At 32.3% G+C, this 27,668-nt stretch overlaps 1 protein-coding gene across 1 annotated transcript; it reads right to left on the reverse strand.

Moving 5' to 3' along the window:
• Nucleotides 1–1,656: 1,656 nt before the first annotated feature.
• Nucleotides 1,657–27,668, reverse strand: LOC149902380 (carbonic anhydrase-related protein 10-like). Its single transcript, XM_090110022.1, has 11 exons — nt 27,477–27,668; nt 22,961–23,165; nt 15,702–15,752; nt 11,044–11,180; nt 10,547–10,738; nt 8,449–8,544; nt 5,983–6,049; nt 5,707–5,861; nt 3,112–3,243; nt 2,764–2,812; nt 1,657–2,441 (listed from the first exon to the last, which is right to left on the reverse strand). The coding sequence occupies exons 2-11, from the start codon at nt 23,022–23,024 to the stop codon at nt 2,419–2,421; spliced, it is 966 nt and encodes a 321-aa protein (XP_089966148.1). The 5' UTR covers nt 23,025–23,165; nt 27,477–27,668; the 3' UTR covers nt 1,657–2,418.

Consider the following 27,668-nt stretch of genomic DNA (forward strand, 5'->3'; position numbering starts at 1 on the left):
CAGCTGTTTTAATCTCATTGTAGAAACTTTGTTAGGAACTAAAGTTTTTTAGATTGAATTTATTCACGTACGTTTAACGAATTGTTGTGCGTGGATGGATAGCTTTGTTACCTGATTTTAATGTAAATTAATTCGTAAATTCGTATCTTATTTATTTGAAACAATTACCTTGATAACAGAGATCCATCTATGTTAGTAAATGACTTATAAATTAATGTTAGCTGAATAATTGCAGATATGAAAATCAATGTTATATTTTCAATTGTGTAGTTATATTTACGTAATATAATTTTGTTTATACCCAAGAAGCTTTATACCTAATAGATAGCAGAAAGCTGGTAATTTAAAACAAGAATACGAGTATAAGATTTCTTAGTATTAAACACCTTTCAAATTAATTATCGTTGCTATAATCAAGAGAAAATCATGTTACCGTATTCTAGACAACGGCGATGAAGAGCGTTATTAATATTCATTATCTAGAGACTTAGTAACATGACTTGAAGAAAATAATAATATATGTATTTAAATTTAATTATGTTAAAGAATACATCAGTTCGTACTCTTTGGAACAGCTCCATTTTTATTCCTAGTATAAGCGCCTAGATAACTACCGGACATTGAAAATTCCATGTTCCCGCGCTCGGAATGTACCGGTAAAAGAATTGGCAGCATAGCATCTATCAGATAAACCTATTTTCAGCTATATACTATTAGCAAAACTTGTAACTTAATATTTCATTATGATTAGAAATTAAATTAAATTAATTCGAATATTAATAAGCTTTTGATATGTGATATTTTTTTATTAAGATTTCTAATTTATAGGTTTTCTTAATGTTTCTAAGAGTTATTGTTATTGGTAATTACAATGTTACTAGTAACTAATGCATTCTTTCACTTGTGAAATAGACCTCTTACCTTCTGCTTATCTCTATCTGAAATATGTCTGTGACGTTGTAGGCACTGTAAAGTTCCCTATTTCTTTTCCTTGCGATAAGTGATATTTTTGAAACAGGAGCTATCGATCTCTTATATTACCTACTGTTAGAAATTTGATGTTAGCAGTAAGTAGTTTATCATGGTTACCGTTATAGATCATTTGTCAGAAAGAACTTTATTCTTATTCAATTCTGCATTTTAAAATTGTGTAGCAATATTTTATCAGAAGAACTATATCAATAACGAGCAATTGAATGTGTTTCAAATGTAATCAAAAGTTTAATAAACCTCATGTAAAGCTCACCTCATATCATAAGAGACATTTTTTTCCATTCACGCTAAGCACTAATATTCAAGTATCTAATCTAAAAGACATGATAGAACTCGATTAAATTAAGTTACTACGGCGAAAAGGGGAGCAATTTCGATTCTCATAGAATTCAAATGAGCTTTTTATTCAAACACAGAAGTGGAAGAACACTAAAACAGACTGTTCCGCTCCATTGCGACGAAAAAACGTAGAGGTGTATTCTTTAAGCTTGTGAATTGTGATCGCTGACTTTGTGATCTGGTAGAAGGTCGTTCAATGAAACCGAAGTGGGTTTCGTACTAATAATTCTTCCAACATTTACTTCTAAAGGGACCCTTTGTATTCAAAGCAAATGAGGAAAGGCGTCGGGAGTTATCATTTAATCAAATAAAACCCTTACAATATCAGACCTTTAGAAGCCGGAGTATTTAATATATTAACAATATTTTATAAATGACATAAATAAAATTTCATTAAAGCCGTACATACCTAACAGCATGGCTCTATAAAGAAATACCTACAATTTTCATAATTTACATACAATAACATGATATGATTTTCTAAATTCATTTTAATTCGCTCTAAAATAATTAAATTATAAAAGTTCTTATATTTTAAAAGTTTAACAAGATGTTAGCGAAATAATATTATATATATTTAAATAGGTATTATTATCAATACAAAGTTGGTTGTTAAAAGGATTACCTATTTTAGATTACCTACTTGCATAAAGGATACAAAACCGTTTATATAATGCAAGATACGTATATTTGAACTATTTAGTTACTTAACACGCGCAATCTGAATAATCTATCCGAAAATATGAATCCTATGTTAAGAGGCCGTTACATCATTCTATTTAATATAACACTAATGGAATATTTATTATATATATTTTTTCTATTTTAATATCCTAATACATCTACATGTTATATCATAATTGAATTCCAGCGCTCTTATAAATAACATTTTAGTTAAGTTTTAGTACAATAAGTCTATAATACAATTTATTACAAATACAAGTCTATCATAAGCAGAATGTTTCAGTGAGACTGTACAAAAAGTATATACAAAGGCTTATGTTCGTAGTAGGTTTACAGAATATTATTCTTCTACAAAATTTAAATACTTATTTTAATACAAATGCCTACCGGGTATTTTTCATTTCAATACTGTGTCCACGTTTTTGCTGAAACAAACAAATTATTTATTAATTTTTTGAAGAGATAAAAAATGTAAAGTGGGTTTATTATATTAATTAGGAACTGTTAAATTCATTATTCAATTCAAGATAATAAAATTACCTACTTGATATAATATAATTTAAATTACGAGTTACGACCCTCTACCAAAGAAGTTGAACGTCATTTACTTGAAAAATAATTTGCAGTAGCAGTTTTTAATTATTATTACCAAAGATGTGTTATGTATGATATTTTTATTGATACAACATAACCATTATAATCTAATAGGTAAGTTTGGTAGCCAGAAAATTATACTTTAATACATACCTTTATAATGCATATTTCTTTGCATACTTGGACAAGTTTTTCCAGGATACTAGAACAATACAATGAAAAAATTAATAATTGTGTGAGCAAAAGACAATCCTACTTAATAAAATTCATATCATATACACAATATAGTGGAGAATGCTTAACTTTATAAGATACGTCTTAAAAAGTTGCTGATACTGAATAAATATCATTAAATGTGTAATTTAATTAGGTACTTACGTACTTACTTGAATAAGTATCATGTCTAGTCAGCTTTTTTATGAACATGTATGAGTAGGTTGTTACACCACATTATAATTGATATATAAATATTAAATATAATCACCATATTGAAACATTTACCTTGCTCAAGTCAAAGTCGATGTTAGTCCTCACAGCGCGGTGGTGCAAGGGTTGCGGAGGTCTGAAGTTGTTTCCCAGCGGGGCCTTCGGGTGACGAGCGTCGCCCTGCATCAGACGCCTTAGACCGTGCAACTGTACAAGTTCACTATGTTTAGTGCATTATAATAGTTAACAGGAAATAAAAACCTGAGTTTAACGATGGATAAAATAATATATATTTTCACAAAAATTGAAAATACAACGCTATTGAATGAAAAGATTCAATTCAAACCAAAAATTTAACAGTAGAACTTAACCTAATGGTATCTAAATTTTATGTCTTCGAATGCAGAAGCTATACTTGATCAATAAAATAACATTAATTTAATGTTTTGTACTCTCACAATTCACGCCTTTCAATGTGTAACAAATTTTGTTTCCTACAGAAATACCGATTTGCGGTAAATTGAAAATTCTTCCATTTATGTTTTAGTAGAGTGTTGGTATAGCCGGTGAGATTAACGGGAGCGGGGCACGCGATCCGCCCTATCTCAGACCCATCGCTATTCACGCTGTATTAAACCGTTTGATTGTGATTATAGACACCACCTAAAAGCCAACAACTTTCAGATTGCCGTAAATGAGTAAAATCGTTACTTCGCTCACGGCCCGCTCGAAATTGTATTTCGAGTTAAGGCTCATTTTCACGATATTCAACTTTGTAACATTATTATCCGCTCCTGCAAACTCGCTACATAAAACTTTCGATAATAATTTCAAATTATTATTCACCTCCCAGATTGAAAGCGCAACGTACTGTTTACATGAAATTGAAAACATTTGTGAAAATGTAAGGGCTATCCTCGACACGACCTCAGGGTGTTGAAGTTCGAGATTGCAAGCAGTTTCTGCAGGCACTTAATTTCCCACCAACACAAACGGAAAACATAAACAATGATTTATAATAACAGCCATACAACGCGGCACTTTCAGTTTACTTTTAACACGTACATAATTCACGGCGGAGTCTTTGTCTGAAGGCGAGGGACGTGAGTTGTTTATTGTAGCGTGAGCACAAATGAAAATGTTATTACGCTAGCCTCTGCCATGGCTCAATTCACAAACACGTTTCTCTGGAAGCGACCGCGAGGGTGCGTGCTATCTACGACCTACGTCTCTATTCAAAGCACTACTTACAAACCTGTCCACATTGAGCTACAAAATCATAATATATGCATAAAATTGACTAATTGAAGTAACTAGGTTGGCACCAACTACAAGGTATTATGTTTATATGAGAATATAAAAGAATACGCATGTTTCATCCAGGTACCTATATTAAACAAAAATATTATAAAAACGATAATTAAAAAAGCTAACATCATAAACAGAATAAAAATAATTATAAAAATTAAATTTTTATACCGTAGTTCCAGTTTCCAAACTTGAAAACTTTTCGAAGCAACAACTTTCCGACTACTCAAAACTGTTTCATAATACTTAACTTCATGGAATATTTTATGTACTCAATGCATTTAAGTATTTCCTAGTACAGTTACTGTAATGATCACTATAGAATTCTGAAAATTTCATCTTTACACTATAGCCGTGGTAAATTGCTCATAGCGGTCATTGTTTCCAAGTATTATAGAAATGAAAATACAAAGGAATGTTAGAATATTTTGCTTCAGAATTTATAATAACTCTGAAGTCGTATCATTAAGTTACTGTTAACAACCCAAGAGATAATAACGGTTCCTTTTTTGATACATCTATTGAGTAACTAGTAGTATGTATTTAAGGGATATTAAATTTAAAGATTCAGCGTGATAGGTTGCTAATTTCAAACAAAGACAAAAATGTATCTATTAATTATAATTTTATAGCAGGAACCGTATAAAATTTAGCTCAGGTAAAAATGAATTTTTAACAAATTTCATATCCGACTAACAGTACTTATATATACAAACCAAATAAACACTATACCGAATTAAACTCACGGGAAATTCCGCAATTTTATAGTAGCATGTTACTGATTTATATGAGCAATGCACACGTTATTTTGCTATTCTTAATTTTAAATTAACTACTGAGTTCTTGTTTATGAATATTACCGCTACGGTGGGTACTCGTACGCGAATGTGCACATTGAAAAGCTTTTCAGTTTGATTTACAAGTGGCACCCGTTTGTGGGACTGAAATTTTCAGGTATTGCAGTTATGTGTGTTAAGGGCTGGAGCCTACGCCATGTTTGAAAGTATATTTTAATCAGTTGCTTGACTATACATTTTTTTATCACGCTACGCTGAATCGAAATATAATTGACTGAACTCTCAGGTTATCAGGTGTGGAATGTTTTAATGGTTTATTCTGTGAAGAGTTGTTAGTGTTGCTGATAATTTTTGAAACTTTTGGATTTATAATTGGTATGTGAATATTTTTATGTATCAGTAGTTCTCAGAAAGCGGATTTTCAATTATTTAAGAGGAACAATCAGCAAATTTACTGGGCGTGTACGGTGTACCTCAACAATGAGGAGAACAAACTCAACAATATTTTTGTTGAGCTATAGAAATATATTACGTCCAATTAACATATATGACTAAAATGACTCACCTGTTGTTTGGTGATATAAATAGGTTTATTGACGATGACCCACGTGACGGTCTCGTAGCAGGCGGGCGCGGTGGTGGAGCCGTCGTACGTCATATAGTAGTCCGTGTCTGGGAGTAGTCCTCGTACCGATAAACGGTTTACGGGCATCTCCGCACCTGATTTGCGTATATAGTAATAAAAAAGTAATAATAGATAATAACATTAACCAAAATTCAGAAAATGTCATTTGTAACCAAACACTTTAACTGAAGTATTTATTTGTTTCTTAGTTCTTACCTCCATATTTTATGTTTTCTAGTTCTTCAGTTAAAATCCTTAGTTCTGGATTTGATAAATCGCCGAGCTAGAAATAAAATTTTGATAAAAATTCAAAATAACTTATTATGATTACGGAAACATAATTTATTTTGCTTAGTAAACCTTCCATTGAAATATGATAGCATACTTAAAACAACAACATTGTATAAATTTAATAATATCATTGTCGAAACCTCGATTCATATAAGTTTCGTAACTAAACAACTTTGCTATCTCTCAGCATACTAATTAATAGCAATTGTATGCATTAATATAACCCACAAAATGCACCCAACAGCAAATTAATTCTATAGGAATATGAAATTCTCCGCTATTTTGTTATAGAGGGAAACTTGCTTTCGCACGTCTCTTTATAGTGTAAGCTCACGGGCGAAATATGAACATTGAGCGTGGTGTAAACAAGGTCCCCTAGAGACAACACCGGACCCGCCTTCATTAGGGAGTCGTAAAACGATCGAATAGTTACTTCGGGAGAAAACCTGACTTATAAAGTAAACGTTAAAGCCTTTACTGATCTCGTTTCTTGGAACCGCTGTAAACATTCGAAGGAATGTTTGCGCATAATTGATTATTTGTCACGCTTTGTGTCGTATATTTATTGGCGTTGTTAATAATTCATATTTTTATTATAGACTAGCGGTCCGCCCCGGCTTCGCCCGTGGTACATATTTACGTTTTCTCTACATTAGAACTATCCTCGTACTTCAAGGAATATAAAAAAACAAGTATTATCGAAATCGGTTCAGCCGTTCTCGAGTTATGCGCTTACCAACACATTTTGCGATTCATTTTTATATATAAGATTAGGAAACTAATTGAATATTATTTTATTTATTAAGCTGATAATAAAGTATAAAAATTTTGGTTCAAATGTATTGGAATAGGGAATGATTTTATAAAATCTACATTTATGAACGTGGAAACGTCGGTTTCGTGTCTTTTCAAGAATCCCACCTTGCATTTTCAAATGACTAAAGCTAAATATAGTGCAAGTAAGAACAACACAGCAAAAACTTTCCGAACCAAAAGTAAAGCTGCACCTTGTTTAGAATACAGATATTCTCTAACAAGTTAGTTCTCGAAACACGATTAACATTTCTAGAAATTCACGTTACATTTGTTAGTTGTGGAGAACTTGCACTTCTTGCTAATGCATTATAAATTATAATAGATACAATTAGAATTCAATGAATTTCTCAATAGATACTTGAAGAGAAAAGTATTGATAAATATAAATTTGTTGTTTGTTTCAAACCTTAATAGTGGAGAAATACTCTATTATAATATGTTCTGTGTTAAGTGTCCATTGTCCAATTTGTCCTTTTTAACAAACACTGCCAAATTTCTTTAGGTTTACTTTCGTACAATTTTGAGAAGTCGAAGATTAGAAATTATTATTGGAAACAATTAGTCTTGATTGCATTTTTGATCTTAACAGAAAATGTATCGATACACTGATGACTAAAAAAGAACAAGACCGGCTGAGATTATCAGATGGCAGATACACAATCTAACAAGGCTAGTCTAAAACTAAAAAAAAAATTAATGGAAACAGTAATTGATACAAAACGGCAATTACTTTGCAAGTTTAGTGTCGGCGAAAATAAAAACTTGCATTTCGTATTCAGACAGTTCTTAATTTGAACTAATAGCTTCGGCGGCTAATCCAATAGCGCACAGAAAATTCCAATTTCCTTAATTAACTACCCCCAGTTTGGGTGAAGCTATGAAAGGTGTGGCGCCGTGATAACACGCCGTCGATAACTCACATTACAGGAACCTATTTCATATATATTTCCAGATTATCTATGATTTATTGTTTAACAATATAATACACAAACATAAACATTATATTCCTCCTCCACGCTATGAGATAGAATTCATCTCATAATAATAGTTAAATGCACATTTAAATGTCAAATTTATTTATTTCAAGGGTAGTAGAGTAACACTAAATCCATGCACTTAAAATTGGTATGAAGTACATAATTAAATATTTTATCTAACAATTATTTTTTATAAAAAACTTATAAACAGCTTTTGAAATAGAAAAAAAAACTCACATCATCAAAATCGGTTCACCCAGTCAAAGTTCTGAGGTAGGTAAGGACTTATTAAAAATACAGTTGAATTGATAACCTCCTTCTTTTTTAAGTTTATTGATAATTTAATAAGATGTTATATTATAAAAGGTAAAAAAATTAAATACTTACCTATGTGACTATATTTTTAGATTTTAACTTATTCTACTACTAACTAAAGCATGATATTATTGGCAAACTGCCTTTAAATTAGGCATTCAACCAATCACGCAAAAATTTAATAAACACCTACACGTAGTGCAGATACGGGGGTCGAATGAAAGAGGTTCTCAAATTCGCAAACAAGCGTTGTTGTATAACACTAAGTAAATCACGTACGTACCTGTAATAGTAAAGAAATTGAAACAATCCCCTGGGCTTTATGTAAAGCCTCCGAAAAGTTTGAATACAGCTGTGAATTGAAACCAAATATTTGAATCTGTAACAAAAGGAAATCTTGAATGTCGAAAATCATATTTATACGTTCCCAATTCGCATAATACAAAGCGAGTGCTTTGTTAAAAATGTTGAAATAAAGCTCGGGTCATTGGAATAAAATTTGATAATAAAGAGCAAGGTAAATTGCGCAGAGTTAAATCTACACGAGAATAAGCACATGATTTGGGATTTAACGTGACGGTGCAAGAATTTGTCACATAAATAAACAGTAGGCACGCTTCAGTTGGCCGAGAGTCGTTCGTCGGGATTACTTTGGGATCCGGCTCGGAGGGAGCGCGCGGCCCATGCGTGTAAAACATCTGTTACACTTTCTTTTGAACTTGCGAAAGAAATCCGCGACAACATTCTAATGTATTAGGTATGTTTATTTGCGGCTTAGCGACGAACAGATTTACGTGAAATGTTTGTCAACTTTATGGTTAATGTAATCATTTTGGGCTGCGTTGGCGGTATTACGCTTTATGCGTATGTGCGTTGAAGAACCTCCTAATTTTGTTATTTTTGTCACAATTGTATTTTATACGAGATATATTTTCGTTCTTATTTGTAGTTCTTTTAAAAGTCTATAATCATTTTCTTTGAGTAGGTACCCAATAAAAATAGCAGCTTTTAGACTAATGCTTATGTGGGTTGAATTGTTGGGCGACTGATTCAACTCATTTTCTCATTTTATATAAAATTGATTGCAACAACGTCTGATTATCGGGCAGAAAAAATCAATCAGAAATGAAAAATGGAATTTAAATAATTCAAGCATACAGAAATCATATGCAAATTTATTTTTATCACGAAATATCTTATTATTACTTTTATTGCTGGGTAGTTCTGTATTTGATCAATATAAATAATGACTTTTTAATCCCAAATAACTCAGACAATCTTTACCTAGACGTACATAAAATTGTTCAAAATATATCTATCTATCAGCTATAAGGCTACCACCCGCAAACTCTTAAACAAATTAATAAACACGCTGTCTACACTTGTCTAATTTCCTAAAGTGCATGCCGTTGAGTTACGCTTAATTAACGGAAGCGAAAGTATTAACAGTAACACGAGCTTAATTAGTGTTTAGAGAACACGTATTGCATCCTCAAGTTACGCCGAGTAAACACTCGGATTGATGCGCACTAATTGATTGCAGACTCATCTAGACGTGCTGACGTCTGTGTTTTGAATTTACTGATAAATAGGGCATATATATTTGCCTGTATATTATATTATGCTATATCCGCATTATACACAAACAAATCCTTCAAACGCGTCACTAAGATCGTATAATTAATAATACAAGGAATTAAATGGGTTGTGAACTAAACATATTTTTGGTATTGGAGGTAAATCTATTTATAACAAAGTAAGATTAACAGGGAAGTTCTCTTTGATGAAAATTTTCAAAGACTTTGGTCATGAAGTGAAGTCTACCGGATAGAAAACACAAATATGCGTGGTGTAGATACGTCTTTTAATATACATATAATGGTCTTTAAACATTGCTACACGTTTAAAACTTAAAAATGTAGGGAAAGAAAAATAGAAAATGCTCAATACTGAATTTATTATTATCGATAACGAGACAAATATAAATGTACTCATATAAAACGTGTAACAAAGCAAAGCACCTCAAGATTTTATTTTATTTCAATATAAATACGAGTTTTATAAATGAATTTATTAGGATCATTGTTACGTTTCTCGGTGTTTAATTATATCAATTGTGGAACCAGTAAATGTTAGACCATTTTAATAACACTTATTCAGTTTTCTTTGTCGAGTTCATGTTTTTCTTTATTTTAAAATGCCCGGACTTAAGAAATAAAATTACAAAATTATAACAGTCACGTATAGACCAAACAACAATATGATAAAATTGCAGATGCGAAATTCTTCTAGTGAACAATGAAATCGAATAAAAACGTATTATAAGAAATTGGACCGTTACGGATAGTATCGTGGATAATAAGATGAAATAATTTGCTTACCTCAGCGGGGAAAGAATATCCGTTAATCGCATGTTCTGAGCCGAATTGATCGTGGAGGCCATAATGTATGTGTATCTCGTGAAACTGATACTTGTAGGAGAGCGGCCCGCCCGTTATATTGATGTGATGCCGAGTCTCATTTTCCACGGTGAATATTACCGAGTGACCCGTGTTGCTTATTAATCCATTTATCTGTCGAATACATTGTTATCTTCATCTATTTGGAATGTATAAAACAAATAGGTAAAACTTTCCTATATTCATTTGTTTTTTTCTTTTCCTACATTCAACAATTGAATTGCTTACAATTTTAACAATTGTGTTTGTGCTACATAATATACTTAATAATCATTGTAGGTTGTTGTAGAATTCAATACTGTTTTTTTTACAAACTACTTAAAAGTATCTATACATATATGTGGGTATAACAAACGTATTTAAGTACCCATATATACAAGCAATAAAAGCTCCCCCTCAATTATTTTAATGTTTCGTACCCTATGTTTATCTATGTGCAAAAAGCGTAGGTTTGGATCGAAGAGCAACTTCTCTGGTTCGAGGTTGACTGGAGACTGCCGCCGACCCTTGTTGCATAGCGACCACTCTGGGTTGATTAGACCCCAGAATGCTGGACCTAATGGAAAGCATTTTCGGGTTAACAATTTTATAAAATGACTATTGATATATCTTATCTTAAGAACAAACTTTACCTTCGTCTGAATATCAGAGGAAGTTGAAGTTAGAACTATTATGAAATTCTAATAAATAAAAAAATCAATAGTAGGTAATGTATCAAGATAATTCTGGTCTACAAATTTACAATAGAACATCATTCCATAGTTAGTATGATGCTCATTGTTCATATAGTCATAAACACTAGAAACATTTGACACCGCATTATGTAGTGTATATTGATACTAATCAAAGCACTCAGCAACGTCTGAATCTGTTACACAATGTGTAATGTGTCCTGTATGCTATGATGTAGCGTTCAAATCGCGGCCGCCAGTACATGCCATTCCCTAATTACCTATTTATTAGGTCATCTCACAAGCACAATACCAATAAACAGTATTAGCAACTACATAACACACACGATTTAAATTAATCCAGCTTTGAATATTCCTTCAAATTGAGCCATTAGATGGACTTTTGATTAGGACATTATAAATTCACATACCGACTGAATGTTCATTGTTCCGATTACGTCATAAATATCCACGAGCATTTTCGAATTATTTGTTGAAATTTCACGTGAAATGACATGGAATGTATGAAATGTGCATGAAATAATATTTTATGAATGCGCACGTGTTCATTATTATTGTCCACATACAAGCGCGATGTTCGCTTAATTATGATTCTTATTGAAAAAAAAATGGAATTATTTTACATACACTGCAATGGATATGGTATGAACATGTTATCAACTCGAATACATGTTCCCTCTTAATGAGAATGGAAGTCTAAAAGCGGTCGACATTTTTTCTACAAACTTTTATATGTCGGCGCAACGACGATAAGCGACTACCCTCAAACTACTAAATAATTATAACTAGCTAAAGTTTACTTTGATCTTTTTAAATAAGTGGTTGATTCATTAATCGACCACTAATGAAATAATTAAATTAACGAAATAATTAATGTTTGTTAAAACTGATGAAAATTCATTGTAAAAATTCGAGTGGCAACACTCAAACTAATTCTTGTGAGTCATTGTTTGCTTTAAATACGAGCGACCGACGGCACAGAGCACATTCACTCGCCGGCCGTTGGAGCGTTCGGAGCTCTCTCTAAAATTAGTAATTTCGACGTGAATTAAAAAAGGCAGTAAAAATACCCACAGGCGTTCTACTCCGAGTATGAGCGTCTGCTCTGATGATGGTGACGTCAGAATTGCTGACGTCACCCTTTTAAAAAATAGCCTTTTGGGCCTTTCTTCCGTCATCAGAAGTTGGATAGAATTCAAGCTCTCTATTTTTAAATGTTAACGATTTACGTAGTTTTGTAACGGCATACTGGCGTTTGTGTTTTTTCGTGCGTTGTGTAAAGTAAAAGTTTGTTACGTGGATAATTGTAACGGGAGTGTAGTTCATCGAAGGAATTGTGTGTGTTATCTGAGCTGCGCCTCTCTTTGTGATAAGCATAAATCTACGAGAACCTCCGAGAAATCTACGAGAACCTTCGAGAATCTGCCTATATCACAAATGAGTAGGTGTTGATCACATGATACGCGAACAGACTGTGTCTGTCATGTGGAGTGTTCAGTATTCTGAAAGGTCAGTGTGGCCGAGGCAGTGTGTTTTTGAAATCCCGAGATGAACTACCGTAGTGTTGTAATACGAGAAAAGGCGTACGAGGACGTACGATTGTCAGTATGGCCGTGTTAGACTTAAAATCTACGAGAACCTCCGAGAAATTTACGAGAACCTTCGAGACTCTCCGAGAACCGACACAAAATACGCCGAGAATCGTTCTCTTCTTCTTTGTCGATTCACTCTTGGCAGAGTGGTCGTGGTCACGTTGAGACATCCACATTGGTAGTGGAGGCGGACACAGCTTTCCGCACGATCTCCCACCATGTCTTCCTGTTACTAGACTGTCTGGTGCAGTCTGATACACAAATTCCTATAGCAGATTTCACTTGGTCAGTCCAGCGCATTAGTGACCTGCTTTTACAACGAGACATTTACAACGAGGCTGGTGCAGAGCGCGCACCGCCTGTCAGTATGGCCGTGTCGGCGCAACGACGATAAGCGACTACCCTCAAACTACTAAATAATTATAACTAGCTAAAGTTTACTTTGATCTTTTTAAATAAGTGGTTGATTCATTAATCGACCACTAATGAAATAATTAAATTAACGAAATAATTAATGTTTGTTAAAACTGATGAAAATTCATTGTAAAAATTCGAGTGGCAACACTCAAACTAATTCTTGTGAGTCATTGTTTGCTTTAAATACGAGCGACCGACGGCACAGAGCACATTCACTCGCCGGCCGTTGGAGCGTTCGGAGCTCTCTCTAAAATTAGTAATTTCGACGTGAATTAAAAAAGGCAGTAAAAATACCCACAGGCGTTCTACTCCGAGTATGAGCGTCTGCTCTGATGATGGTGACGTCAGAATTGCTGACGTCACCCTTTTAAAAAATAGCCTTTTGGGCCTTTCTTCCGTCATATATATGTGACTTGAATGATTTACGAACTATTCATTAGAATGAAGAATGACTTTCTACTCTGAAAAAAGAGGTTTTTTTATAACAGAATAAAATCCGTCACTAGCTTTACCAAAAATCCACTAGGTATCTTATATCATTAAGTAGATACCATGATATCATAAAACGAATTTAGTTTTAAAAATGTCAATTATTAAAATGCTCATTTGTTTATGCCGCATATTCTCTTTCAGAATATTCTTGTCTGGAGAAATAATAAAGGTATACACTAAGTTAAATTGGATTGTAAAATTAAATTTCATGCCGTAAAAAGTGTAAGTAGCGCCATCCAGAAACCGCTCACGTCTACGAGGTATTTCAATATGGGAGAAAACAGCGGAAAAGTGGCCAAAGTGCTTTGGATCGCGTTCACGGTTTTATTATTTATGACCTTGAAAATTGCATGAGTAAGCCGGCGCAGCGGTTGCGGTCACGCCTACTTTATAGCTATGCGTTAAGTGAACTTTCCTTGTATATACTTTTTGGCACACGGTTCATACGGGTCTTGTTGTGTGGATAAAAACTGCAATTACGTCAGCCGCAGGGTTCTAATTGCGCTATTCGTATTGCACTCCGCAAGTACCGTTTCTAAGCTTTTATCGGCTATCGTTATGGCCGGTTAGAATATCATCGGACGGTTTAAACGATTTAATTAAAAAAATACGCTCCATTATGATTTTACTGCGGTTCCTGTAAGTGGCTATTTATTTATTTATAAATCCTTTAAAAACACGTGATAAAACTCAAAAAGAAGCGAGATCGAAGTTTGGGTAGTTAGCGTGATTACTAATGGGCTTGAATATTACAAGAGATCGGAGGGTGAGGGTCTCACGCAACATCACTTTACTAATACTGGATGTATCGAAAATGCTACTCTGATACATTTTTAACGAATGTCTACAGTACTTGATTAGCTAACCTTGTTGTAGTAAATATATAAATATTTGTGTATTATACCTAGTATTAGGTATGCATTAGCTTTTATTCGATGTTGATGATTTTTTATTATTAATAGATACATAGGTACTTTTTACATAAAATTTTAGCACATTAATTCTTATGTAAATATCAGAGAGCCAAATTTATTTAAACATCACCATAAGCATAAACCACATTGTAAAGCTCGTACAGGAACGCATAAATCAAAATTTTATTACAGAAATATCATGTGCATATCATAAAATTGGAGAAAGACTGAAATTTCTGTTACGGAATGATATGATAACACACCTCACAATTTCGCGAGTAACGCAATATGAATGCAAGATAAATTGGCCGTATAAATTTCATGTCACGTAAACTGGCAAAAATGTTATCGGCACAGAAAAATTGATACGGGAAACGTTATATTTGCGGTGCGTTTGCGGTAGGTCAATGGATTGAGGTTTCACTTCATCCCCTCACATACGGATTTGCAGTTGACGTTACCGTGTGTTATGGTAGTCAGTCCAGTCAAGCCTTTATGTGTAATACGATAATAGAGCACGTATGTGAGCTGTTTAATCCCTATTGTAATGTTTATCAGCTTAATAAGTTGCTTATCTATAGATGCTGTCAGTATATGTATTTGTAATTCCAATATCCACATTTCGATTAAAAATATTCGATAAATATTTTGGCATGCTTGATTCAAGGAAATTTTAATACTGAAAAAAAATTGTGTGCGTTGGTATTAAATTATTGTATTTTATGTTGTGCTTCTCTAAAAAAATCTCTCAAATAGAATTTCCATTTTTGAAATATCTCTGAAAATTAAAAGCAAATTACACGCTTTATCAATAAACTGATACTGAATATAAAAAGGACGGCACTGACTGATAAATATTCATAGATTCATACAGATATTTATGCAGAAGCACAGATAACAAATGGAATACAAAAGCAGCATGCAATTTGAGCATTTGAGCGGAATAGTTATAATTTGGGTTTTGGCTCACCTGAGATGCCGTCGTAGGTCCACCATTCCTCCCAGCTGACGCCGTTCACGGCTGCAATCAAACCGACACTAATTAAGTCTGTGCAACTCCAATTGCTTACATTTATCATCTCATTTTTGATATTAATATGCATTTTATGAGTGTGTTTTCAGTTTTGAGTAAAGAAATTTAATAAATTTTCTGTTATATGGAATTTAATCCAAAAATCTCCGGTTGAAAATAGCTTAAATACTTTCCTTTGTATCATCTGTTTTTGTCATTTTTTGTAAATATCATATTTTATATTGTATTTAAAATTTGAATGCCTTCCTTCAACTTTATTAATGTAACAAAGAGTTATCTAGATTAGCTTGTTGTTTTCAAAATAACGTTTGTTAAAATATATAGTCTCTGTCTGTACCTATACATCTATGTATCCATGCTTAGTTGGAAAATATTATGACATGCCAACGAAAAATTACAATATTTATTATTTTCATCATCATCATCATCATCATCAGCCCATATACGTTCCCACTGCTGGGACACGGGCCTCCTATGAGGGTACAGGCCATAATCCACCACGCTGACCAAGTGCGTGTTGGCGGATGACACATGTCGTCGAACTTTTTAATTCTTCGACATGTCGGTTTCCTCACGATGTTTTCCTTCACCGTATTTATTATTTTAATAGTAAACAATTCTACAGATTCATATTGGTTTTCCTGGCTGTTGAATCAAGAGCGGATAAATCATTGTTTTATGAACGCTGATGAATTGCATTTGATTGAAGATAAAAGAACATTTTAATAACGCTAACTGACGAGGGAGGGTTGCAAAATCGACCGATTTTTTATCTTGTTCTGAAACGAAAAGCAATTTATGACCTGCGAAAAGTTATGTAGTTCGAATGGATATAATTCTGGATATGTTGCCATTTATTTAAACAATCCCATACAACATATTTCAAATAATTGCATTAATCTGTTAATAAATGTGTCTTTAAATATTTAAAACGTACAAAAAAAGTCTGAAAATATTATTTCCCTTTTTATAAAAAAAATAAATAGTAGACTGTTAGTATTTTCGACCAATTTCAATGAAAATGTATATCTATTAAATAGAAGTTTTTGTACCAAAAAGCAATAACCAAACTCATATTATTAATTAATCTAAATTATGATTTCTAAAATAGAAGATTGCGAAATAGTTGGCAGCAGTAGCGACTTATCGATTAAAGCCGTCTACGTCAATCGGGAAGATTTGACAACAAACAGATTTTTTTTTATTTCAGTATATTTGCAAGTTATTCAAATCACTCATGTACTATCTAGTTTAAGGAACATCGCGATAAAACCATATGTAAAACCAGTGAACTAAAGTTTGACATGTGACGTCTACAAAACCGTACTCCTCCACTGTGGAGGCTTAACGGCTAAACCCTCGAATGCCCTGTGACACTGCAGTGGGAACAAAATATGCTTATGAATGAAAATAAATGATGATTAATATAAATTGCATGTTTATCTACATAGTATCGTAGTATAACCATAATATAAAGTTATACGGTATAACTGTAGCAACATAGCCAATACTTTCCTGTCAACGTCAACGCGTTTTAATTTATAACCAATCCTTTTTTAATTCTCGCTTGATCAATGTTCGTTTTTAATTGCAAGTTCATATTTCATTTATGCAATTTGAAACGTTATTGGTTATTACAGAATATCGTATAATCACTTTTTAACTGACTTTAGTAATTTTGCCCCTCAGATTGATATGTTAGCCTGTGTTTAATCAAATAGACATTTAAAAAAAGTAGCTTAGTTGTTATGGAAGAAATTAATTTGCAGAAAAGCAGTCACACATTTTATATGTTGAAGGCAATATAGTAAAACTTTTAATCATAAAATAAATAAATATATTACTATAAAAAATATTTAAAATACATACTACAGAGTTTTGTAAATTAAGAAATAGAGCGAATTTAATTTTACTAAGAAAATTGTATAGATTGTATAAATGTATAGTGTTGAAAATGATGATTGAAATACAATCATCTCGTTTTAGATCAGTAAATAGTCTAAGAAGCCACTGAAACAGCAACATATTTCTTGATAACAATTGTCTCTATATTACTTTTATTCAATAAATTATTAACATTTACAAAAATACGCATTCTTCTCTTTGTCGCAAACAACAAATTTTTGAAAAGTATTGTAATACAAATTAAGGACTGTAAGAAAAGAGTTAACATTAATTTATGGTGAAATCGTTTTTGGTGCTGCAACATTCCTCCTTATCAATAACATTGATTTTGTGTGATTTTGTGTAAAGAACACAACAAACTCTTTTAAAAATTTCCATATATGCTAACAATTTTATAACAAAACTTATTGAACAGTCATAATATATTAATTATAATATATGAAAGGCTGATAGTTGATTTTTTCCGCTCTAATTATTTTTAAAATTATTAATTACATTTAAATCTGTTAATAAACATGAAAATGTATTTCGTAAATCGCAAAGATCTTTTTTAAATAATAGGTATGTAAAAATGTAAATAATAGGTATGTAATAGGTATGTTAAAAGTAATAAAATCACTCTACTTATATAATTTATACGTTTCAAAGAAAAGCAGAACATGAAAATTTTTCGTTGCAAAAGTGTAAATATTCAAAATTCATAAGCAACATCACCTCACGATGAACGGATTTCGAGAGATTAAAATTTCTAATTTGAGCGTCGTGAAGTTCTCTTAATTAAGTTTATAAGATTATTATACTTATGTTTCAGAGCAATTAATTCAAAAATACTTAAACAAAATTCGTCTGCCGTAATTATCTGTTAAGTATCTTTTATTTTAACAAGATATTCTCACTTGACGGATGTTAGATTATTTTGATTTCAAATTAATGAATGTAATAACCTTGTTCGCCGAACGGTTAAATTAAATTAAGGCATATTAAGTTTCGATATTTTAATATTAAGTTCGGTTTATTAAAATGGAGATATTCGTATAAAAAATCGATAAGCCAACAAGTATATGTTTCGAAGCGTGCAGTTGAAATGTATACCGGTCTCGAAACTTACTCGATACACGCCTGATTTATGTTTTTAATTTAAATTTTTGCATTCGCCAGGCGAAGTTCGCCACGGACGCGCCGCCTGCATTGCAAATATATATCGTAGTTGACTCGAGAGATCGTTTCGAGTTGCGATTCGATACAACTTCACTGAACTATCGAGTTTTAATCTTTTAATGCTACTTGATAAGTTTCGACGTTATGGAAATACTGAGAAACATAATAATTGGCGATGTATGACTTTTTGAAAGCATTTTTTTATATTCGTTTGCTTTGGCAAATCACTACGGGAGAATGATTTACTTTTACAGTGATCCTTTCGTGGAAATAGTTTATATAATTTGTAATTAATATGTGTATTTTTATCTTAAGCAATTATCTTTCAATGCGTTAAGTATCCGCTAGCATTATTTTATGTTGAAGAAATAAAATTTTATAAAACTAAATAATATAGGTATAAATTATAGGTTAAAAAAGATAAATCTACTTCGTGGAAGTGTCAGAAGATTCTTATACCTTTCTCAACTGTCGTATAAAAACCATAAAACCATAATTGCTGGTTATTAAAGCAGTGAATTAAAGGTCTTATATAATAATAATTTTAAACTTCATTAGTGTTCGGGGATAACAGAAAGCTTACCGGCCTACATTTACTGAATACAGGATGATACAGCTCAGTGCGGCTTAGAGCAACCTTACAGTCGGGAACGACACCTGCGGCAATTCATATAGTTTTATGGGATTCATTGAAGCGAGAATAGTTTTGCCAAAATGGGGAACCAAATTTGTACGGAGTTCAATTATTTAACGCTGATTTAGATTCGAAGTCATGTGACGAAGATATTGGGAATACACCGATGCTTCTTCTTTCCTCTTTCATCATTACTATAGCATTAATTCAGAGCATGAGTATAATGAAACTATTCACAGCCAATAATTTAAATATATTTGGCCCTGTGTTATAAACCCGAGCTAAATGTATTGTCTGTACCTTGCAATCTATGAATATGGATGAAGAACACAAATCAGACTTCTATTTAAACACATTTGTTTGTTATTAAAAGCAGATATAGGGTTACTTTAATTTCAATGATGTCTCGCTACAACGAAATTTAATATTGCATCTTTATACATCTTTGTAACAAACATAAGATTGAATTCTTATGCATTGTTGCATTTTGCAGACGCGATTGCTACGTGATGGAGGAAAAGCTCGCCGGGGAGGGAGACGCCAGTCAGCGTCTGTTTTGCAGTCTTAACTCTCGGCGAACGGAACTCTAGTACGACTTAAATGCTCACCGGAATATGAAATATGTTTGATGTGAAAATCTGATTCACAACCTTTTTCCACATTTCAAATAGTCATAAACAGCGCGGACACAAACACATTATAACGACAATAGCGAATGCAACAATATTTTATAGGTATTGATGTCCCAATCAAATGTTGAAAACGTGAGCAATTCGCAGCCGACGAACTCCACAAAGAGCTTCAACCGTGCATCGGAAATGAATCAGTTTGAGAAGGGTCTCAGTGAGGTAAATGATATATCTGTGGAATTTAACCGTTCGAATGCGAACTCTAATGCCTACGAGATACCGTTCATTACGAATATTTACCGTGAATTAAAACAGGATGCATTTGAGACGTATCGCACTCAACTATTTGCATTTTTAATTCATAGAGCAAGTTCGTTAATGCTCAAGATTCAAGAGTAATTTAATTAAACGTTACATCGCATGACTTTGAACGGTTTGTGATAAAGACAGATGTGAATGCACATTTCCAGTTTCGCCGTATGATTTTCCGATGCGGTGAGCTGCAGTTATAGAACGAATGGAAATGTCATCGATGTATGAAATAAATAAATAAAATTCACGTGGAAAATAGGCAATTTCACGGTGCATTGGTCGTTCTTTACGTGGCATGTGCAAGCCTGCGCCGATCGCGTCGCACTTGACGCCGGCGCGCCGGCCCAACAAAAGCTTCATTGGTGCGAACAAATTCAACTCGATTTCAGATAAATTTATCACATTGTAAGTGTGAATTACAAATCGTCGGTAAGTATGTAACTGTATACCTAGTTGTAAAAAAATAATGAATTTATATCAATCTAACAATTTTACAGTACAACATGAAAACAAGATTTGTGAAATGTAGAGAACAAAATAAATACCTACCAACACTTTTAAAACTCTATATATTACAAAGTTCTTTTCCTGCAATTTGGAATATTACAAGTGAAATACACGTAAAATGGTCCGTTCCTTATTCTCAATATCAAAAGCACAGCAAAAATATGGGTTGTCGCTTATGAAACAGTATTCTCGCGACCGCATCGATGTAGTGAAGTTACGTATTCAAACCGTATCGTACCGGCGTGGCGCGTCTGAACTCCTACCTATGCAAATTCTACACTATTGCATTTGTGCTCCCCAAATATCTATAATAGCGATCATCCCTAATGGAATTTCCTTCTTATTGTACAAATAAAAGTCTCAGAGCTGAACAAAATGTTTATCTTGAACGTTTATTGGCGTCGTTGTAGTTAACACGAGTGTATATTTTTTGCTTCCTACTTTACTTTTTTCGTATAAATAATGAAAATGCGTTTCATTTTGCGGAAAACACGAACTTTGCAGTATCGTTATTACATTATATAATTCCAATTTATACAACGAAATGCTGTTAAACTTTTGTTGATACATGTTTCAATTTAACTTCTGTATTCATCGTTAGACGAAATGATAATGTTTTCGGACTACTTAGTATTTCACAAACTAATTTATTCGGGTGTGACATGACGACTGTGGTAAATTAGAAATTTTAGTGCAAGAACGATATTCAGTGAAGCAAAGTTAAATTAAAGTCGTGTACGGATTTGGCGGCGTCCGTTCCAGCTTAAGACCAGGCCCGCCACCTGCGCTCCAAAACAGTACTGAAAACACAATTTGCGGTGCGCCTTTTGTGACTTTTATGCAATTTATATTTCATATTTATGTACGACACTGCACGTCCATTCATTCATGGCTTTATTTTAATTTGCCAGATGTTCATCCCGTGTCTGTTTTCCTTTATGAATCGTATAAGCGCGGAATAAAAATTAATCCGATATTTCTATATATTTCTATCTTTCGCTGATGTAAATACAGATGAATATTTAGTGATTTTAATTAAATTTCAACGTATTGAAAGCCATATTTTGTTAAAATATATTTTTCTTTGAAATGTCTACTCATTTATAATTTAATTTTCGAATAGCCGTTATACAGTAATAGATAATATAGGGCTTCTTCTGAGAAATGTCCCTTTTTTTAAATTGATTTAAGGTTATATTATATCAGGTTATAGGCAATGAACAGAAACACAGAATATAACAATTAATTACCTACATCATAAGCAAAATAGTCAATATTATAAAACGAGAAGTGAAGTTTTTATTCATTTGACCATTTAAATCAGCAAATTAGAGACATTGATATTTGAAAACTACCAATTTTAGGTTGCTCCCTTCAGTTATATTATATTACATTAAACAGTATAAATAAATAATTTGGGTTAAATCGTGTAAAAAAACAGATGACAATAAAAATATACCTAACCTGGTAATACCTGGTAATATATTGTAAAGTCATGAAGAATTATCGGTGCCTATTTTCATTATTTTTGAAAGGATTTAGCCGCTTTAGCCCAAAAGTATGATTTCGGCTGTGTTAATAAAACAGTGGTAAACAAAAGAAAGAGCACAAACAAGGTGATAAAATACGTCTGAAGAACCAGCCTATATATAATCAGCTTAGTGATAAATTGGTAAACAGCACGCGAGCGACACAGCTGCTTCCGGCCTCCCTCTGGCTGTCTTCATACCTCGCCAGTTACCTTTGTCTGAAGGTGTAACTATTACGGACTGTCTTGAATTAAACTGAACTTAATTGTGATTAAAATGCGAGCTAATTTCTTGAGATATTCTTACGTTTATTACTACTATTTGCTGCTTTTTAAGTTTCAACTTCTCTACCAACAATCAATGTTCCCTAAACTTTTTCAACAGTCGGTTTAGTTCGGGAATAAAGTATCAAGAAATCTTTTAACATTATTTTAAATAATAATGTGTACTACCGCTAAGTATAAAACCATTATTTACATTATATAAAAGACGTAAAGTAAGAGAATATGTACACAAACTTACCAGCAAATGCTAGTAATATCTGGAGAAATGCGGACGCTGTAGCGACTCCAACCAGGCCGGGCATTGTCTAAACAACGTCTCTCGGCCACGACATCTGAAATCCTTTATGATTCTATCGTCAAATACTCGTCCTCATTCATTGTGTTCTTTAAAACATTAATACTTAATGTTTAAATGCTCTCTTGGCTCGTTACGCTTCTCTTTCCTGGAACAAAGATATTTAATTTAGCTTTTCTTTATTCTGCCACTTATATCGACTAAATATTGGAATTAAATATCGAATTAGGTACTTGTTCAACTAGATTCTTCATGGACTACAGTAAAGAGAAAGACAGTTTCAAATATTAGAATTTTAATATAATATTTTATTAATACAGTAGCATAATTTATTTATATATTTTAATACAACAACCAGTTTACAATTTTCCGTTTTTTAACTCATTCAATTTACTCACTAGTAATGAAAAATTGATGTTTCAAACTATGTGCTATTTTGCTATTGTTCGAAATTGGTTATACGCACCTAGGTAATTTAAAACCAGTGTTTTGTTTTTGATTTTATGTTTCCGAGTAACAATAATGCCACAGAAAGAGCTCGTGTTATCAATGCTTTATTTGGTAAGAGTTCAACAAATGAATGCATCATGCATTTTCAACTGACTATCAAAAAAAGATGAGTTCAACTTCATGCTATCAAACTAGGACTGTATGAGCTAGATTGAATAAGTCATCCAGTTTGATAAGATGCAAAATTGGATTCATGTGATTTGATTATTTTAGGCATCCGGGAGTTGGCAAACAATTTTCGACGTATAATGTCTGCTAAGGAATGTCTGTTTTTATAAACATGTTCGACGGAAACAAATGTATAGATAATCACTAGAAATAAAGATAAATTTCAGAAACTGCTTCAAAAGTCCATGTTTTAAACTATTTTACTTTAATCACTAACAATGAGATGAAAATACCTTTACTACCTGTAGACTTGTCAAATTATGATTGAAAGATTTCAATCACACAAGCTTCTCCTATTTTTATTTGGAAAGTTATCGTCATTGATTATGAAAACTATCTAAGCAACTCTAAAATTTTCATGGTGGTATCAATAAATATTATAGGTGAAAAAGTGAGTCAACAAAAGACTAGAGGCCTCAACCAAATTAAACAACGATGAATCCGGAATGTCATAAATAGCACAAGGAATTTAATCTACCCAAAGAACAACAGTAAGATTATACTAATGTTGCCATATCTCAGCCGCAAGTCTTGATAATGGAAATTTGATAGGTCGCGGCGTGTGTAACACTTGAACGTCGAGCTCTAGGTACGCTTTATTGTATAAATAAGCTCAAAGTAGTGCGGTATCACGCGAACGGGTCGTTAACCCTGCCTCATGGTGTACTAATGGGACTACATAGTGTCAACGCGACGGTAGGGAAACCACATCACCGCACCCTGTCACCCAAGAATCTCTATAATCAAAGCGTAATAAAAGGAAGAAAAGGTTTAGGACTGTTGCGGTCTACGGGATGAATGGCGTGGATTTCATAATTCAATTGTTTTTATTATGTTTACAAGGTGGCATTGTTCTTAGTTCGATAGTAACCTTAAACTTGTATTGAAATTTATAAACATGGATCTGCTTTTATTGTCTATTATGATGAACATTTTGAATTTAAAAGATAGAAAGCGTAAATAATATTATAATATAGGAAACATTTCACTTTCATTTTCCAGTAATTGCATCCAAAAAGTGTAGTAAATGCCGGAGGTATAATAACAAAAAATGTCAATAACGTTATGTTAAAAGAGTTGAATAGATTGGGAGCAGTGCTGAGTGGAATGTCAGGAAAATTTTTTTGAAAAGGTCCCCTTTTTCAAAGCCACGTCGTCGTCGTATTGAATGCGTTTTAATGAAAAAACATGCGCCGATTCGCAACAGTCAAGGGAATTAAATCCTCAGCGCGGCGCTCGCGATTTCAAATGCATCGGAATTTTCATTTACCCGAATATTATTTTCATAGGGGATTCTGCAAAGCCTATATAAATTATGATAGCGTTTGATTAATTTTGTTGCAACCTACCAGATGTTACCGTGGTCCATTTTGGAATTTCATTTTAGAATGATTTTGGAAAAAACAATGGAAATTTAATAAAAGAATATTGTTATTATGGTGCTTGTCCATCCTCAGATGCACTTGTGGATTTTTTTTTTGTTTCGTTGATTGGATGGATTTGTTAAATTCTACTAAACCTAAAAAATATTATTATCTTATATATAAAATTCTCGTGTCACAATGTTAGTCTGCATACTCCTCCGAAACGGGTGGACCGATTCTCATGAAATTTTCTGTGCATATCGGGTAAGTCTGAGAATCGGCCAACATCTATTTTTCATAGGTATGTACCACGGGCGAAGCCGGGGCGGACAGCTAGTAAATGTATAAGAAAAAAACAAAGAAAGTGTATTTATGGTTTGTCGTCGCAACGGAGTATTTTAAAGGAAATTACATTTGAGTAGTTAAGAAATAGGATGGTAATGATACAAGCTACCTTTTACAGCAGTGAAACCTCTCATTCGTAGGAGAATTTTCTTTGACTACGCGGGCGGATCCGTAGGCGTTAAGCTTGTTAGAGGTATATTTCCGTTAATGCCGTTTCATTAAGATTGAATTTATTTGTAACGTATTTTCAGTTTCTGTGTCTCCATTATTCTGTGACGAGCTAAGTTCTCAATCTTATTTCAACAAATTTTAAAAATAAAACCAAAATTTAACTTATTATTAACCTGCGGATTTTATTTAAGTAAATTATTATACATTGATATTTGAATGAAAAATACGAATTTGAAAATGAAAATATACAAAATAGGAACTGCTCTCGCGCCGCAAGGTGGACGAAACGTGTGCGCAAACTCATCGAAAGTTAATGATAAATTTATTCATTATTAACACTGCACATTGCAATCCAAGTCCCGTTACATATGTTTGTAGCAAAATTAGCACCTATTGAATTTAACTCATAAATAATTTAACTAGCAATAAGCATACTCCTAAAGTATTATGTACTTCAAGATCCTAAAGGTAATTTGTGCCTTCCTAAAGGTAAATTGTTTAATTAATGTCACATGGAACATGAATTTAGTTTCTTTTTTATTAAATTACATGAAAAAAAAGTACCCTTTAGGTAACTTGGTTAGAGATTTCAGTTAATACCATAATAAGCTTCATCCGATTTCACCCGTACTTTCAGTGTTGTTGAAAAAACTTTTGAACTAGAATGCCCTATGATCAACTAAAACGTAATAAAAAGATAGATTGAAGGACCAAAAATCTAAATAAATTGTTCACAAATTTTGTGAGTAAGTACTAAGCCGAGATATTTTACGAGACCGCCTCGACTTTATATGAGATTGAAGAAACTTTTGAAAAGTTTGAATGTGATCATAATATTTATTTCGATCTCCCTAACTAAAAATACGATTATTCAACTAGTGTAATTGTTGGAGTACTCGTATTACATAATTTGTTTTCAATAATGTTTCCTAAAGTAGACTCATTTTAAAAGATTTTAAGTTCCAATTGGATATCGACCGAACAACTTTACGATTTGTCATTTTATAATTATATTTAGTAGTGTAAAAAAAAAATATATGTATTAATGTAGATAATTGGTTCAAATCTATATTTAGGGCCTAAATTGCCGTCGGCAATTATTATTTTTTTTTAAATGCTACAAATTTTAAATGTTTTTCATTTTATTTACATAATGTATTCTACTACAATATTCTACCGACGACTCATCTTATGTTACAATTAGACCTAATTAATGTAAGTATTTTTATAAAATTGTACCTATAGGTAGTTAAACGATTTAGGTACATGAATTACCAATTTGAATGAATTGCAAATATTATTAATATATATTATACATTTATGTACATACTACATTTTAAATAAATAAATTGTTTCCCATTTTATCTGGATATTTTTTTACATTGTAAACATTAATTGTAAACCTACATGAATTTTGTAATTTGAAGTTTTGATCTTACGATCAATAAATGAACATCTTTAACGTGTACTGAGAAGGTTTAAAACATTAATTTCAAATTAAAAATAATTTTAATCTCTTTCAAATAAAAAATATTATACAATTTCAATTTTTCAGTGAGTATTTTAGAACTGATTGTTTTATACGTGGTATATTATTATTAGTCTGTGGTGGCAATAATATTTTTGTTTGAAATTAAAAAAATAATATAAATTACTTTTAGATTTATAATTTCTAGAACTAGAAATAAAATTACTATAGTCCTAAATAACTTAATTAAGTCGAATTTAAAATTCTGTTAGTCTGTACTTTTTCCATCTTTTAATTTTTGTTTATTATACTCAATTTGTTATATAGAACGGAAAAATATAGTTACCAAGAAATTTTCACTATGTGCATTTTTTAAATAAATATTTTTCTAGGGATATTAAATTTCAACATATTATTATGAGCGGATACTTACATATTATTTTATTAAAAACTCTTTAACAAAGTCATTCTCTTCTATATAACATACAAGTAACACGATTAAACAAACAGATCAATAAATAATACAATTTTTATTGTACGCTTGCAACTTCCTTCAAAAGCTCGAACATTATCGTAAAGTTCCCGCCATTTTCATGATATGTCAAAACCCGTGTTGCTAGTTAGA

Source organism: Colias eurytheme, chromosome 15 (assembly GCF_061535395.1).
Source record: "Colias eurytheme isolate Ceu_HAF_F1 chromosome 15, ilColEury1 Martin Lab GWU primary, whole genome shotgun sequence".
In the NCBI taxonomy this organism is placed as follows: Eukaryota; Metazoa; Arthropoda; class Insecta; order Lepidoptera; family Pieridae; genus Colias; species Colias eurytheme.

Coding starts and splice junctions, on each gene's coding strand:
- LOC149902380 (XM_090110022.1), bottom strand. CDS start 23,024: ATGCCCGGCCTGGTTGGAGTCGCTACAGCGTCCGCATTTCTCCAGATA. Junction 6,050..8,448: donor CAATTTCTTTACTATTACAG/GTACGTACGTGA, acceptor TTTTATTTCTAG/CTCGGCGATTTATCAAATCC. Junction 5,862..5,982: donor AGAAAACATAAAATATGGAG/GTAAGAACTAAG, acceptor TACGCAAATCAG/GTGCGGAGATGCCCGTAAAC.